This window comes from Acanthaster planci, linkage group LG01 (genome assembly GCF_054643075.1).
Source record: "Acanthaster planci isolate LZ-2023a linkage group LG01, COTS_SCS, whole genome shotgun sequence".
NCBI classification, from domain to species: Eukaryota; Metazoa; Echinodermata; class Asteroidea; order Valvatida; family Acanthasteridae; genus Acanthaster; species Acanthaster planci.
In genome coordinates this window covers 6,120,800-6,138,076 of record NC_141777.1, presented here as the reverse complement: position 1 = coordinate 6,138,076, position 17,277 = coordinate 6,120,800, and the positions used below count along the sequence as shown (strand labels likewise).

The window sequence follows — 17,277 nt, the reverse complement described above, 5'->3', positions numbered from 1 at the left end:
AGGACCAGCACCCTCACAGAATTGTTAGCGTAGTAACGATCAGCAGTAACATGTCCGAAGGGTTGCAATTTTTTCCCCTCCTCCAGAAATTCTATCCATTTTCATTGATCTTTCATGTTATTGGCCTGACCTTTGCCAGACTTGCCGGAAGAAGGACATGTAAATGTATTATGCTACAAAGTCTGTCACTTAAAAAGATTCCTTCTTTGGAGATGAAGGTTGCCCACAAAGTCACTTAAAAAGATTCCTTCTTTGGAGATGAAGGTTGCCCACACCATAGTTCAAATAATTTGTCCTTGCAGAAATGTTTGGGAAAACCTTTTTTCAGTCGGATCTAATATCTGGATGCTAAAACAGGGTAGTGAGAAGTGGTTAAATCAGTACATCAAACAGATCCGTCTGCATTACAATCCACCCACGATGGAACTTCAGTGCAGTCAACAATGCCCCCTGGATATAAAAACTATACCAAAAATTCCCCAATGCATTGTAAACTGTGAATAACTAAAAGAAATAAACAGAACACCGTAATTACAGGACAATACCGTTATGAAGAGCATCCAAGCATCCACGCATAGTGCTCATAGTTTCCCACTCATTACAATGATATATGGCATTTCTGCACAACAAACAGCCGGCCAACCACTGCCGTTCATTAAAAACCAACGGCCTGCAGACAGCGGTGTTTGTTTTACAGCCATGGATTTGTCTGCGTTCATCTATTTATCATACCTTGATTTCCGTGAGCCAGTGCTGTGGCTTGTGCTTCACGTCTCTGGTCGGGGACGAGATGGCCCTGTGTACCTCGTCCTGTCCAGCACAAACCTCCACAAGACGATCGACCTCCTGATTGATGGCATGCAGAACACTTTCGTTCTCCAAGTCTTGATCCATCAGTTGGCTTGACACACCTATAAGACGTTTTTCTAGATTGGACGCCCTGGAAGTGACAAACAAGACATTAATTCCATGGGAGTAAGCAGTGGGATAAGAAACAATATATTCCTTCATGAGCACTAATGGAAACGGAGTCAGGCTTAATAGAGGACTGGCACCAGTTTGTAAACTAGTATACAACCTTGAATCTGAGCGGGTTTGAACCTCAGACCACTAAACTGAAGTTCTGGTGTTCTATCTACTAAGCTTAGCAAGCCACGAGTTAGGTGTCACAGTATCTTCCTGTACTGCATTTTGACCATGAGATTACCAGTTAGGAAGCCCATACGCCAAATGCTGCAAACACCAGCAAAGTATTGAGTTGGCTTTGAGCCGGCAATAAATCATGGACTGTGCTCACTCTGCATGTACTTCAAAGTTCTGCAGGGTTGAATGTCACGGGGCTGCAAAGGAAAAAGTAATGCCTAACAGGGAGCCTCTCACACGTTTCTTTGCCGAAAATTTGTCTTCACAAGGCAAGTATATCCCGAGCTTAATCGATTTCTACATTGAGCAATTTAAGCAGGCTTGAAACAGTGAGATCAGGTGTCTTTGCTCCTGTGGTGGAAGGCTTTTCATCTGAGCTTCAAACAATTGTCTTCCCTCCTATGAATATTTGTATTTCCCCATAAGGGATATATGGTACTAGTAACAGCCGTGGCTGGTGAAAATTTATTATTTCTGATGCTACAGCTGGACTGAATTGGCCATTTTGGATTGTTTCAGTTCATACGGTGACTCTCCACACTTTCTTCCTGGCTCTAGTTAGCAACATATTCTCATTTCCTTTTCAGTTTTTATCAATACTCGGAAGTAAACATCACCCTGAGAACATTCACAGTGTCAACACCGAATGACACAAAAACACAGAGGCAATCTGAATGGTAAAAGATGGACTGATGAACGCATTATGCCTGACTAGCGCACCTTGAAATGTTTGACATTAAAACCTGATCCTCTACTGGCTGCACTGCCCACTGACAGATGATCATTCAGCCTTCAACCTCCCCATTTCAATGCCCGGATACAAGTCAATTCCTTACCTGAACCTCTATTCACAGTATTTGATTTTTTTTTTTTTCAATGCCGCCATTTCAAATTGCTTCAAAATTCCTCCCTCAAAAAAAAATTTGTCACATAACTGAAATTGCCCAAATATCAGAGTGTGAGTGTTGAATAATAGGCTTCTCGGATTATGGCCTCCGCTATGCGTCGGGCATTGAAAAATATGTGTTCACAGCGCACATCTGTCAAATTGAAACCCAAGAAGAGGAGAAGTATTGAAAAATCCTCAAGAAAAGAGAGAGTCAGAGAAAGGAAAGAGGTGCATGTAATTTCTGATGTTTATTGACGGTATCCACGGTTTTACAGCAAGCTAAGATTTGGGGGAGCAGAACCCTTGGACAGATATCAAAGATGTAGCTCTGGTTTAAACACCATGGGACTAGTAATCATCAGTGCCTCCAGTAGAATAAACCATGTCGTATTTGCTTTATGCCATGTCTTGCCCAAGGGGAAAAGGGAAAGAATAAAGGGAGCCAAAACCATACCACAGTCACCGGATAAAAAGACAATTCCCGAGTGGAAAACAGCTGCAGACTCTTTTTTTTTTATGTAAGCACTCCATTTGATTGGAAATATGCATAGTTGAAATTGCTTCCAAAGTACGAACAGCGAGCAGCTTTTTGATACATATTTCATAATGTTTTCTGTGCAAATGTGCTGATGTGTCAAGAATTGTCCCTGAACTGCAAGGGAGAAAGAAAAAAAAAAAGACGGTGAAGTAATTGGCAGTAGCCACGATAAACATATAAACATAAAAGAGACTCTTTTCATTCGGGAACAAAAAAGAGCATCTCTACGTAAGCAAAGTGGCATCTCTCGGTTGCTTTCCGCTGCGACTCAAGTTGCTTGATCAAATTTCCTGAATGACAAGTCAGCTGTGGTGAGCTAATAGCATGGGCTGACTCTTCAAGGTAGCCATTCAGTCTTGGAAAGTAGTGAGATAGTGGCTTTGATCTAAATTCTTTTTTTATTAGGCGTGACCGGTAATTCCCGGCTTATACTACTGCAATACAACACCAACAATCCAAGTGGGGTCTTGAAACATTTTCACCAAAGCTGTAAAAATTGAGTACACAAAAGAGTTCCCCTAAGATTGGCAAAAGTTAATTGCAAAGGAATCAACATTAACCATTAAATTCACATATGGTGCAAGTTTGAGCTGAGACCCTGAAAAACCACCACACTGTCCCCCAAATTATTATTCAATCTACAAGTTTTCCACATTGAAGCAGTTATGGGGCAATCATTCCCACATTTACATGTACAACTGTGGGGAAAAAAACCGAAATATGATCATGACAGTGCTTCCCTCTTTGAAAACGAAACAGCACATGACCAGCATACAGATTATGAAACACGTGTACATATTTGGAAGAGAACTATCCAGAATATTGGATTGGATAATTTTCTAGAATCAAAATGTCAGGCTTTCCTAACTTCGAAATTTGCCGCCGCTTTTAGTGCAGCCTTTATTCCATTTGTAGCCATAAGGGACGGCCTACAAGTGCTTCATGATGGAAGCTCTTTGTGGACCACTTAGCACACTTGCCAAATGGGTTTCACGAATACGGCCCGCTGTGGTCCATCTGATATCAGGGTGGCCACAAACTTTTGAAATGTGTATCTGAAAATAGTGAGATCAATACAAGAAATCTAGGCTGGTGGGGTATGAAGCGATTCACGGCAGTATTGTATTTTCTTAACCTTTGAACAGGGAAGGAAAGAGGAGAGAGGAAGCAGGGAAAACACTGGGAAAAAATGATGGCATAATGCCCTCGCTAGAGAAGAACAGAAAAGGATGGGGGAATTTCTAGGTGTATCTGTGCGTTAAGAGCATCTCCTGTATGCCGCTGCGTGGCAGCTGCAGAGTATTGTGTCAAGCAGTCCTGGTATGAACGCTCGGGGGGAGGGGGAACAGAACAGATGGCATGCGAAATTATGGCCGATGGGAAATTGAATCTTCTCCGATTACATCAAATCGTCCGTTCCGCTCCGGTGTAAAAGCGTAGAAGAGATCATCAGAACCAGTGCTGTCTATAGAGATGCATGTATAATGGTTGAGCTCAATGAACAGATTTCGGATTCAAGAAAAACTAATGAAAAAGACAAGTCATTACAAGCCCACAAATTGAATCAATTAATCACGCTCAGAGTTTTACAAAAGCTGAATCACCAAAAAAAGTCACTTTAAATTGCTCTTTATCCGAAATTCCACGAAACCCATTCAAGTGATAAGTATTGTCCAAATTTTACATTCCGAAGGAACAAAGTACTGGATCACATAAACCTTGATAGTGATCGGCCATCTTACAAATACTATTTTTAAAAAATGGAGATTACAAACAGAGGGGCAGCGGATTTCCGAGGGACTAAAATCCCTCTTCCTCAGATAGACATCCTTACTATTACAAACACATTTATTCTCTGAATAATTTGTGTAAAGAAAGTACATTCACATGTGAACCAGTGACGTCAATCTGCAGTCCCACCGCTACGATGGCACTCTCAGCTTTCTTGCCAAATTTGCTCTAGCTCTGAAATAAGTGTTCAAGTATGGGCTGGACAAATTTCAAGAAACTACTATAAGCAGGAAGAAGAAGTACGCAGCAGGGTGCAGCCTGCCAGTATTGATGCAGTCAATGGTGGACAGGTATGGTATTATTTAGGGCTAATAACCCACTTGTTTTGAAAACATGTTGGGTACTGAGCTTAAAAGTTTGTGTGTGTCATGGATACCTATTAATAAGCACCCTTTGAAGCTGGCTTCTAATTATTGGCATGAGATGAGATATACAATGGTAGATGATGGAGTTTACCACTACAATTATGATAAGTTATCTTCTTCACTGTCCTTCATTGGTTTCCTTTAAAATTGTTCTACATCCGTGACTGTATGGTCGCCAGGTCCCTAAATTTCACTACCTTCGATAAAGTCTGATTGGTTTTCACAAGAGGTAGCAAATAAGGGATCTGGCCACTGTACAGTCACGGACGTTAAACTTTAAACTATCTTGCAAAAAATCACTGGAAATCTAATCAAGTTTAAACATTTCTATTGGTTGGTGAATCCTTATCAATACCTGGGTTCCCCCAAAACATAAATGTATATTTTAAGAATTCAAGGAGTCTGCTCTTTACATAGGGATCCATTCGTCAATCAGTGAATAATGTAAGACCCAGATAAAATAACATCAATGCCTCACCACCGGAAGACCATTCTGAGGATTGTTTGCTCTCAAATCATCTGAAAATTCAACGGTATTTTAATTCCCAAATAAGCCCAACTTCCTGTAGTTGCCTGAATTTTAATCACGCTGTTAAATTGAAATGCATATCTTTCCATTCAAAATGAAAGAACTGTCAATATGACAGCTTTTTAGCATTTGCCCAAAGTGCAAGATAGAAAATTCACAGTGTTGACAAGAATTATTTAGTCTTTAATTTATACATTAATTAATTCATATATTCATGTGTTTGAATTTAGTTTTATTTGATTTATTCTTATCATTTGTAATTATTTATACTTTTGTCAATACAATTACAACAAACAAGACAACTGTATTCAAAATAATGGCTTACAAAACCACGTTTCTAAATACATGTATAATATCGGTCATTAAAGGGCTGAGATCTGAATCCTACACAGGAGAGCAGAATCTGTCCTGCCCCTTTTCTAGATTGAAAGAGCTAAAATGTTAAAATATTTTTTTAAAATGAAAATCACACATGAGACGACGTGCTACGGCACACATGTACCACTTAAAACAAAGCCATTAAGTCATATTTCCTAAGCATTGTTGGTTCAACATCCTCACGGCCATACAATTCTCACAAAGAGCCTTTCCAAACATTCCTTTAAAAAGAAATAGTATATCTCTCAAATAAAATGAAAATGATTCTTGTTGATACGGAACGACGGGGAGGAAAATGACTCATGAGGAACATGGCGCCTTCCAAATCCCCAATTCCTCTAAACTGCTCTTCAATTTTTTTTTTTAAACTGCATTAATGTGCCTTGATTGGACCCAATTTCTGAGGTGTGACCCACAATTTCCATGTAAATGTGAGTCCAAATCAATCAATAATTACTGGTGTATGTAAATGTCTCCCAAGCCCCTTGTATACATGTACATGCTAATGTAGCACAGTAAATCAAACTGGAAAGGTACATAGCAACCAGCTTCATTGCTGAGTATGAGGCCATTACAATGTCCTTAAATAAATGGAGTAATATCAGACCCACTTTCTCGGAACTCAACTGCAGACGATCTCTTACCAAATATTGTTTGCTCGGCAAATCATCAGCCACAGGCAACACGCACACTGTGGGTTTTTGGCTGGCAAGCTATTTTCTGAGCTTAGACACCCCCCCAAACTTAATATCTGTACAAAATTGGCCCCTGCCTCCATCCTTCATATCTATTGGCACTGCACTGGAACTGCTGAGGGCGCTGTTTTGCCTTCAGCAAGCCACCAAAAGTACATGGGTGGGGAGAGTGCCTTGGCAATGATGGTGCATCGCACTACAACTGTGGCCAAATGGCACTTTAAAGTGCATGTGAGTACAAAAAATTTTGAACGGACTGGGTAGAAACCACACGGCGTAGAGAAAAGCCTTTCAGCCCGAGCTTGACTGACAGGTACACAGTGAAGTGTGTGAGTTTATGACTGGGAGTGGACCTGAAGTGCCCTTGCCTCAGATGCATCTTTTCTACCCAAAGGGGATGTATTTCTGCAGGGTTCTCTGTTTCTGAACCAGAAAATGCACCTGCAAAACCTAGCGAGGTTATAACAGTAGGCAGTTCCAAGCCCAAGTTCAAAGACAATATCGACTTGAAGGCTTGAATGAATTGAACCAGAATATGAATGAGAACTGAGAGTTTTATGCAAGAAAAATAAAAAAAAAAACCTGTACCGGTACTGGTGCACGTAGGCCCTACATGGGTAATTCCAGAAATAAGGGGGCCTTTTTGAGGGGGGCGTCCCTGTCACATCTGACATATGAGTTTTTAAGTTCGGAACACATTTTCTAATTCCCAAGAGCAATGAATCAATGCAAATTACCTACCAAACAAATAGTTAACAGTTTGAAATTCATTCCAGTGATATGTCCATGTCAAATAATAAAGGTCAGGTGTATATGTAACAGGGACACAAAAATGTCACAATTTTGCACCCCAAATTTCTGGAATTATCCACATGTACATGTATCTTTCTAAACACTTGGAACCAGACTACCGTCTCCATGTATTTCAAACCATTTTCAAGCAATACGAATTTTGGCATTTTATTTTTCAATGGCACCTTTTTACCCAAATTCTGACATTTCAACCTATCATCACTGATCATACATGTACATGTGCTGTATGGCATTCCCACATTCCAGCTCTTGGTCGCCACTGTCGCATTATGGCAGATATGCAAATGTTACACATGCAATGGACATGTAACAATGAGCAGCCCACTTAAAAAGAAAATGACACACTGTAGCACTGTGGTAAAAAAGTAAATGGATACCACCAACTGGAAAGGTGTAGTTTAGGCTCAATTCCAAATACGTATGCACATGTACATTTACGTGTCTGTCTGCTGCCTTTCCATCAAGAGTTCGCAGTCCGCCAAGACATAAACTCAACTCCTATTCTGATGATCTGCCAATCGCAACCCAATGACCTACATGGCCCAGTCATTCCGGCCTACATGTACAAGAGCAGATGGACTAGCCATCATCCACTGGAATGTACAGTGTACCACAGACCTTTAACACCACCCAAGCGCCCCGTCCTTGCTCCAGATATTGTTTGTTTAAAGCACCGCCACTCTTACGCATAAATTACTCCACGTCCTAACGTACATGTCCCTGGAAGCCTCAAGGGTACATTCATGTTCTTTTTTCCCCTTAGCAAACAAGGCAGAGCTCAACATTAACTCATGGTGTGGCCCTTTCCATTTTTGACCTTCGCTCACCGTGCACTAAGAGATGTTACACATTGACACCATGAATGCTACATGTCATTCTTGCTATAGATCAATGACAAGCACTTTCTCTTTTAATTAAACTCTTTCCAAATACCAATTTTTTTGCTGCCTGATTGATGAAGTGCAACCATGGATGGAGATTTTCCTACAGAAAGCACTGCATCGACTACTAAATGAAAATATACATATTTAGGATTATTCCACTTGCTTCAGGCCGAATGCAGCGGCCTGTTTTCAGTAGACCAATTTTTTATGAAACCATTAATTAGAAATGAAGTATCTACATTTAAGACATATCAGTGAAGAAGCACGACATGTCACGGCATTTGTTAAAACTTTCTGGATATTATTTATGACAACATATCCATTCCATGTAGCATTGCAAATTTTCTCACACAAAATTTCACTTTTCTCTCCACTCATTTATTTCCAAGAAAGGAAAGAAAGCGACAGACCCACTTCCTTAGCTTTGCATGCACCTTCAGACATGCATTAGTGGGTAAAAGGCAATAACCACGTCCTAAAACAGGGAAAGTTCAGTTCATACATGAAAAGGCAATAGAGAGTCATTAAACATGTATGGATTGACATTAAACACTAGCAAAGAGAGTAAAGATATAATGTGTCTCAGGACTATGGAAATTTTACTGCATGAATTTTTCTTGTACATGCACAAGTACACTACAAAATGAAGTCAGGAAATTTTCATTCCTTGCTCTTAAATTAAAAACTTTCATGCGAATTAGATGGAGGACTGACTTCTTGGTTAGGAATTTTAATTTTTTTTTTTTACATATTTCAGATTATTTCCAGTTTGCACGGTGCTTCAATCCAATGCAAACATTAAGCCAAACATTCTGGACAAATTTACCACAGTTGAAAGATGTTCAACTGTTGTAAATTGCACAGCAAATATTTGCCGAGGTATTAGGAATTATCTGTCACTTCAATGCAGTGTATACACCACCCCTGAGATTGACATCTTTGCAGATTCATGTGCAATTCCAGGACTGCATACACAAAGTAAGACAAATAAGATCACTGAATGCTATGAACCGGAGATTTTCTCTTACACTCCTGCACAATTACAACTGGTCTGGAAATCAAACTTCTGTGAAAAAGTCCCGAACCACACGAACGACAGAAAATAAAATCAGCGCAAAATTAAATTCTCATCCCATCTGTCAAGGTTGCCCGAGCAATTTCCTGCACAAACCGTGACCCATTTGCGAACCACAAAAAAAGTCAATTTCACTTTTTGTTGCCTCTGACTGAAACCACTTACAACTGTTTCTGATCCGTGCTTCATGCAAGACTTGAAATAAAACGTGTGGCACGAAGAAAAGCTGCCGACAGATTCTTAGAGTCAGCAATTTATTAACCCTTTTGTGTTAGCATTGAAGCATCAACCAGGTTTTTCTTCTCCTTTTTCCCTTTCTTTTCCTCCTCCTCTGCAACTTCAATTTGATTAAATCGACAGAAGATGAGCGGAGCAGGCACTCACCGGATGTTTTCTACCTCAGCGAGCTGAGCTTGTTCCTGATAACCAGTTTTTGCGCGTTCGTACTTCCGTCGGAGTTTTCCATTCTCCTGCTCTGCGCTCATCAGCTCGGTCTTTGCTTTCTCGGCATCTGAGCGGCTTTCTTCCAACTGACGTCTCAGCGTCTTCAGCTGAGACTGGCTGTCCGCAATTTCAAGCTGAAATTGTGAAGGATAAAGAAAATTAGTGTTGTCTTTACAAATCAAAACAGACCCCCATCTTCCACTGACACCACGGTGAACCAGTCGAGCCAGCAAAAAGGTTCTAGTGTCTTCTAGCAAGAAAAATGGAAGCCATATACAAGATCTTCTACCAACTACAATAAACGTAACTCAGCATTGCTACAGCATGGCCAAGCACGACTTAAACCATCTCAATCTTAACCTACCACTACATGTACATTATACTTTAAACAGTGTCCTTCGAAGCTTCAACTTTTGCAGATCCATATGTTATGTAATTCAAGTTCAATGTCTATTCATCACCTGCCTATCAATGTGTTGAAAGATATGACTGTGCAACTTTAACGGAACCTGACAAAAAGAAAATCAAGTTACAAAGTATGCAAGTTCACATGCATTCCTTCTTTGGATCTGCCTTGAAGCAACGACAGGCACCAGAATTTAAGCATACCTACTGATTACTGTTTGTACTTTTAATTTATAAAAACCAGTACAAAAAAGGGGGGAATATATATCCATTTACGATGACATTTTGGCAATTGGTTTATTTTTTACATCAACTATTGACTTACATTTTTCTGAAGAGCCTCTTAACTACATGTACTCGAAGACATATGATTTCTTTCAGGCATTTCCAATGCTGCAGTTTCCAAATACGAATGGAAAACTTGGCCAATAAAAAAAAAATGAAATTTAATTCTGAAGTTATCCTGGCCGCAACTTCAGAAAATTTATGGGGACAACGTTATTGGATACCCACACGTGACTACCCGTGCATCAGAGAGTTAACAGCATTCTGATGAAAGCATTTGAGATACGTCCAGATTCCGGTATCTCGCATGGCCAAGTGCAGAGAGGGGGTGAGAGCACATAATGAAGCTGGAGAGGCTACACGCAGATCCAATTTGCAACACTACAGAAGGCTCCCTGCCCCATTCAAAAGATAAAAACCCACTCGGTCCGCCAGGGCTCTGTCAGACCATTGAGATCTGATCTCGGCTCTTGCCTACGCGGCACGCCGGCACTCCAGGAACCCATGGTAATTGCAGGATATCAGTACTACAAACTGAACAAGTTCGGATTTCCTGTTCATTTACTCTGACTCAGTGGAGATGAGGTGGACTGAGAGAGACTTGCTGATAGCATTTCAAAAAATGAAATTAACAACTTCAGTGGTTTTTGTTTTCACCAAAAAGAAATCAGGGAAAGATTTGTTTTGGCCACTTTGTTTTAATTAATATGAAAAAATAATGCTTTTACACAGAAGCACAGAAACATACTTTTGTAAAAGCAATAAAAAAGGAATCAGTTTGTTCAAACAGCTGACTGTCTGTCTTCAAATGGCCAATTTCATTTACCACTTACATCTAAAAGAATTCTCCTTTAATGGAGTCGAGTTGGTGAAGTACATGTAGTTCTTTCCTCGCTTTTCACCTCTGTGGCCCGAGTTCGATTCCCAGCTTGGTCAATATGTAGATTGGGTTTTCAGTCCTTACCCGATTCCATGGGTTTTACCCAGAAATTTCTTCTCTGGGGTTTTCTTCCCACCTCTAAAACTGTAACTGCTTCTTATTGTCTCCTCTCTACAGATGTAGGTGGATGTGGGTGTGTGCCATTGGCTGGACCATGTTTAATGTCTTCATTGTACAGCGCATTTGAACATACCAGTATCTGTTTGATATTTGCACTTTATAAATGAATATATTATTATTTAATTATTTATGGACGGCCTCACATTTTGATCCAAGCAGAAACTTCCTGTAAAATCCTTGTCCATTTCAGGTCGCCTTAGTGAGCAAGCAGTTTGGAGCAGTTTAGATTTTTTAACAATTCTACGATTCTTTATCTAGAAGTGAAACTTAATTTTGGCACATTGATTTTATATTAGTCTGCTGCAAAAATGACTGGCAGTCAGATAAGCATGTCAAAGTTACATGAACATGTAAAAATATATTAGATATGGTTTAGATTAGTTGAAAAGTCCTAGAAATGGACCTTTCCCATGAAATATGCAAATAAGGCAAGCGCGTGCGCATTAGTACCACTGGTTGGCAAAGTTGCTTAAATCTTTGACGTAACAATACAAATCTCCATGCGCACGTCACTATCGCCGTTTCTGTGCTAGTATAGTTTGACATGAGTGCCAAACTTAAAGACAAGGAAGTGTTACTTTCCAACCTCAGGACACTGAAAATTTCACTTAGTTTCGAGAAAAGCGTGCTCAAGTATCAGGCAAGGGCTGTAATATGGTTTTGTTTGACTGTCAACGGACCAGGTTATGGTTACTTGCAGCTCACCTATGCTACCGACAGTGTTGGCAACTGCACTCACCAACCAGTGGTAGTAGCGCATATGCACCTGTCCAATTTGCATATTTCATGGAAAAGGTCCATTTTGCTTAGGCATACATGAACATGTCCAAATGTCAACTGTTTCAAACTACTCGTATCAATATGTATGCATTACCGCATGCACACGCGTAGCTTGCATTCTTTGGTCATCGCTTCCAGGTTTTTTACTTGAGAAACTCATTCCAACAAAATGGCCCCCTAACCACATAGTCAATAAACCATCTAAAAATAAATCACATCAGTCAATTAAGATTTTCATCGATGACGCAGGAACTGATCAAACAGCCACAATGAACCGAAACAAAATTTACTATCAAAAGAAAACAACCATAAAAGCCCTAGCTCCTAAATTCATGTTGCCATTTAGGGAACAGCTCTCAGATTATGTTAAAGTTAATAGGTGTATTTAGTGATGAGTGCCCACAATGTCCAACATCACTTTTAAGAAAACAACTGCCTGGCTGGGGAATCAGATAGTGGTGTTGTAAAACAGTAATCTCTCAGGGAAATCCTGTAAATTATACTTGGTCAAACAGATTGTGAATCAAGTTGTAGACAAACTGGATAAAGGTGTATTTACAATTACTCTTGAGATTTAACAATGTACTGAAGGAATTGTTTTCATTCCTTGTTTTCCCGATGAAGGTACAGGTACTGGGGTACAAAATGAATTGGATGTTAGAAACTAGACCATACTGCTTCTTTCGTATTGACTGACTTCAAAAACACAGCCAGAGCAGAAACTCTGAATCTATTCCCCCAGGCAGCCTTATTTTGCAATGATGAACAACTGTTTTTTATATTCCTTTGTCTTATCTGAAGTTCATGCACCTATTACTGTGTTTCTCATTGCATTATGATGTGATTTGTATTAAACCATACAGAACAACAATGGAAACATGATTTTACCTGCTGAGGCATATTTTAGATATAACATATAAAACGAAAATTGAAGTATCCAAGGGAAATAAAATTACCAAAATTCGAGCTGACTTACTTGTGTTTCGATCAAAATGTCAGGCCCTCCAATTTTTTGTACATTTCTGATCAGTGTAGTTTGTAGAAGAGTTTGCATTTTACATTTCTGATGTCTTCAGTATTTCAACCGCCAAATTTCTGAATCGTCTCGTTAAATTCCTTGTTAACATGGAATTAACATACACAACTATCTGTCTTCTCATTGTTTCCACTTAATGCTGTGCTGGTACTGCTCCGCCACTGTTGAACCCCCCCACCCCAACACACACACACTGCCATAAAAGTGCCCTCAATATTTACCCACTAAAATACCCTCCTCAAACAATTTAATTTGATTTCTCATATACATGTATGCTTCATAAATACATGTCCCCTAAGCATTGTTCACTGCGGGGGCTCAAAAAATCAATTCTGTCCTGTCCCCTTGCACCAGAGGGTGCGTTTCCCTGAACTAAGTACCGAAGGTGGAACTTAACTAGATTCTGGAATTTAATTGAATTGACTGTTTCTGCGGAAAAAGAGGTACTCCTCAGAGTCTCGTAAAAAAATAGGATAATAAACCAACTCAAGTCAAATGATGAACCAAAACAAAAGTATCTGCATGTGTGTATCTTCGAAACGTTCTAAAGATGGTGAATGAGTTTACTTATTTTTTTCTGCGGCACATACATATTGGAAAACACCTTTCCTGCGCATTCTTGAACGAAATTTCTGCACTGTAATAAAATTTTACACTGAGAAGGTGAGTCAACCTATTTAAGAAACTAAAGTTCTCCACGTTTACACTGGAAGGGAAATTCAGCAATTATCAATTTTTTGTTATAAATTTTGGGGGGGGTTCACATTTTTTTTCTTTGTATGACTAAAACCGTGTGATGTGGTGCCTGCTAATTTTCTACAAAATGATGGCCACGCTTTCTCAAATAGTTCAAATCGACCCCAAAACGGCACTTGTTCCAATTCATCTGTGTCTTTCCTACATAGCACAGCACACAATAGCAAATGTGAAATGTCATCTTGGTTGTAATTGGAAACAGTAAGGGTGGATTTTCAATTAATTTCAACTTAACACAGAAGTACTTATACACAGAACTGTGCAAAAACTTAACAACAAGCACTGACTGCTTTTCCCCCAAACTGAATGCAGGGCTTTGGCTTCCACGTAAAAGTTGACGTGTTTTGATTGATGTAAGGTGCAGGAGAACACTACATGTATTTATTGTCAGTGGCGCGGTCCATCAGAAGACCAGACATAACACAAAAGACCAGACATGGGCAAGGTACAACCTCAGCCCTGGCATCTAAATTTGGACACCAGATTAGTCTACATTTGACCTGCACTTTATGCATTTTAGGGTGGATCAATCACAGAGTTCACCCACTGTGGTGCGGTCATCTCGGCCAGTCCTGTCCCTAAATAGTCGGGACCAGCAATCTGCCACTCCAGTAATTGTTCTGGATTAAGCAGCATCCCTCCCCAAATTTAGACTAATGAAGTTGCGGTTTGCCTGCACGAGCTCGGAGCCTGGCCACAATCGGTGCACAATCATGTCAAGCTATGCTTGAAATGAGGACAAGTTCACTGCACCCATTTGTGTATTTCATCTAGGTCAATGGTGTTTCATACACGTCTTCATCACGAGTTTTTCAAAGTCGCTTGCAGTTGTACATGGTGTAGAAAACCAGTTTGAAAGAAAGTCATTTAAAGAAAAAAAAAACCCCTCCCCTCCAAAAAAACCTGAAACAAATGATTAACAGAAAGGGATGAGGGTAATCAATGCTTAATCTATGTAAAGCATGAACTACGATAAAATATTAATTTCTAAATATAATTTCTGCAGTATGTTAATTATAACAATTTGGCTTTCATTCGTGCAAGAATATGAAACTGTCAGGTAGGTATGTTTGGCCAACTCATTTGGGAAGTAAACAATTTTTGTAAGTACAAATTTTGCATGGGCAGAGACATGCCCCCACAACTCAGTTCCAATTTGTCAATCAAAACCTTCTCAATAATATAGAAAGCATCTGCCCACATCAGCACACAGGCTAAACCTGGGCTTAGACATATCCTATTCAAGGGACCTCCAATAAGTGCCAATTGCATTTATACCCTGATATCAAAAACTAGTACGGTATAAGGATTAGACATACCCTATTTAAAAGAACCTCCAATAAGTGCCAATGGCATATAGCTGATATAAAAAACTAGTACCACTATAAGGATTACAAGTCATGCATTTTTGAAATTCCCTTTAAATTACATGTATCTTACCCATGGCTAAAGTACATGTAATTATCATTTATTCCAGCCCTGACATCCACTCCACAAACACACATATTTTGGCTGCTAATAATATCCTTTTTAGACCAAAGACAGCAAAACAGTGCCCTCCCAAAGTGGGCACACACTTTTGCTGTTGCAGAATGTTGCAATGGATGCTATCGAAAACACCAGAAGAGAAAAAGATTGCAGCCATCTCATAACATTCAAGATCTTGTCTAAACAAAACAGGGGGCCCTGTTTACGCCTAATTTTATTACAAACCACACTTTGGGTTGATATTAAGTTCTTTTATGGCATCTTTTTCCCAAGCTGCTCTTTCATGACAGCCTCTCGTAATCAATGTAAATTAAACACAGTGTGAAGGCCACCAGCATGATTCTGATATCTGCTCACTCTGTCTTATGTACCCTCTCTAGAAGGTTAGGTTCGGTAGGGTGCAATTTGAGGAAGAAAACTGCCAAATTATTATTTTGGCAGGGAATTGAAAGTGCCAACACTCTTAGAAATGATTCTTCAGTCTATCATCTTCCCTTGGAGGAGGGAAAGTTCCTCTGCGAAAGGGAAAAAATTCTTGACATTTTTTTGCAGAAAACAATTCCTATTCCCCCCCTCCTCCTAATTCAAACCCGGGTGCTCCACTACCCCCCCTCCCAAAAAATTGCCCTTATTAACTCTTTTTGGGTGAAAATAATTTCAAATAAGTCCTTGAAAGTCACACATTTCTTAATTTTTACTCGGGCCACAAATATAAAGCTTTAAATAAAAATTAAAAATTTCAATTGTAAAACAAATTTGGTACTTAAAAACATGAGCCAATTCCCGTAACAGACTCTCACCCTCCAAAAACCAAGAATTAAGAAATTGTTCAGTATATTGTAAGGCACTTGCAGCCAAGAAAGCACTTTTACATGAATATCATGTAAAAACCTCAGTGCTACACATCTAATTCTTAGTTGATATTTATGCAACGCGACAAGGGGCAACCATATTCCAAGATTCTTTCTTCAAATCCTGAGGCACAGATCCTAGAACCCTGCATGCGCCTCCTTCCTTTATCTGCAAGTACTGCAGCGTACAGCCAGACAGCGCACAGCCAGCCAAGTCTGGTTGGTAAATTGTGTTTCCAATGCCTTTAGTAATTACAAGTCACGATTAATCACAGACTACTCAAGGGGACGTTACTTGGGATACAGGCAGAAGACAGAAAGAAAGAAAAAAACGTCGGCATGTGCGGGACTCGATAAACTGAATGCTTAATAGATGTACCAACCTTGAGGGTCTGCAGTTCTGCTTCCATCTCGGCTCGTTCACGCTTCAGGCGATTGGATCGGTCCATGATCATTCGTTCTCCCTGACTCTACAATGGAGGAATCAAATAAAAAAGATAATATTTCGGGTCGTCTGCCTGGAAATGTGGAGTTCCTTTTTCCAACAGCTTTGATCAATAGCCATTCAAATTCAAAACGTCTGGCAGCCATGAAATATTAAAGCGACTTCGGGCTTAGGCGTTATTCTCTGTTTGGCGCAGCCGATGATCTGCTCGACTGTTGCAAAGTCACAATCGGAGACACATCCAGGAAAAAGAATTTTAAAAATTACTGCAGAAAGAAAAAAGAGTTTAAGAGGAGGATCAGGCAAACATGCTTTAATTCTTTAATTTGATGCAATCTGGCCAGAACTGGCACAATTCAACAGACTCAATTTTCTCTTACAGGTGTCAAGGAAAAGTTTCCCTCATAGGTTTTTGGCGGAAGTAGGAATCACATGTTGGCATCATCATCTCCTTTGTTTCTCCCTACTCTCCTCAGGCAAGCCAACAAACAGTTCTAAAGAGTCCTTTGGAAATTTTCCAGAAGTTTCAGATAGCGAGGTCATTCAAAAGTAGTACAAACAATCATTAAAAAGAGGAATAAAAGTAAACACAATCTAAAAAATAAGGTAATGTGTTTTCAAAACAAG

General features: G+C 39.7%; 1 protein-coding gene across 1 annotated transcript in view; it reads right to left on the bottom strand.

Annotated features, from left to right (window-relative positions):
• cep128 (centrosomal protein 128) overlaps positions 1-17,277 on the bottom strand; it is a 70,198-nt gene that overhangs the window by 18,568 nt on the left and 34,353 nt on the right. Inside the window, exons 8-10 of the mRNA XM_087141942.1 lie at positions 16,589-16,675; positions 9,485-9,678; positions 733-940 (exon numbers count right to left, since the gene is read on the bottom strand). Of these exons, the coding sequence (XP_086998068.1) occupies positions 733-940; positions 9,485-9,678; positions 16,589-16,675 (489 nt within the window). The remainder of the gene's footprint in view (positions 1-732; positions 941-9,484; positions 9,679-16,588; positions 16,676-17,277) is intronic.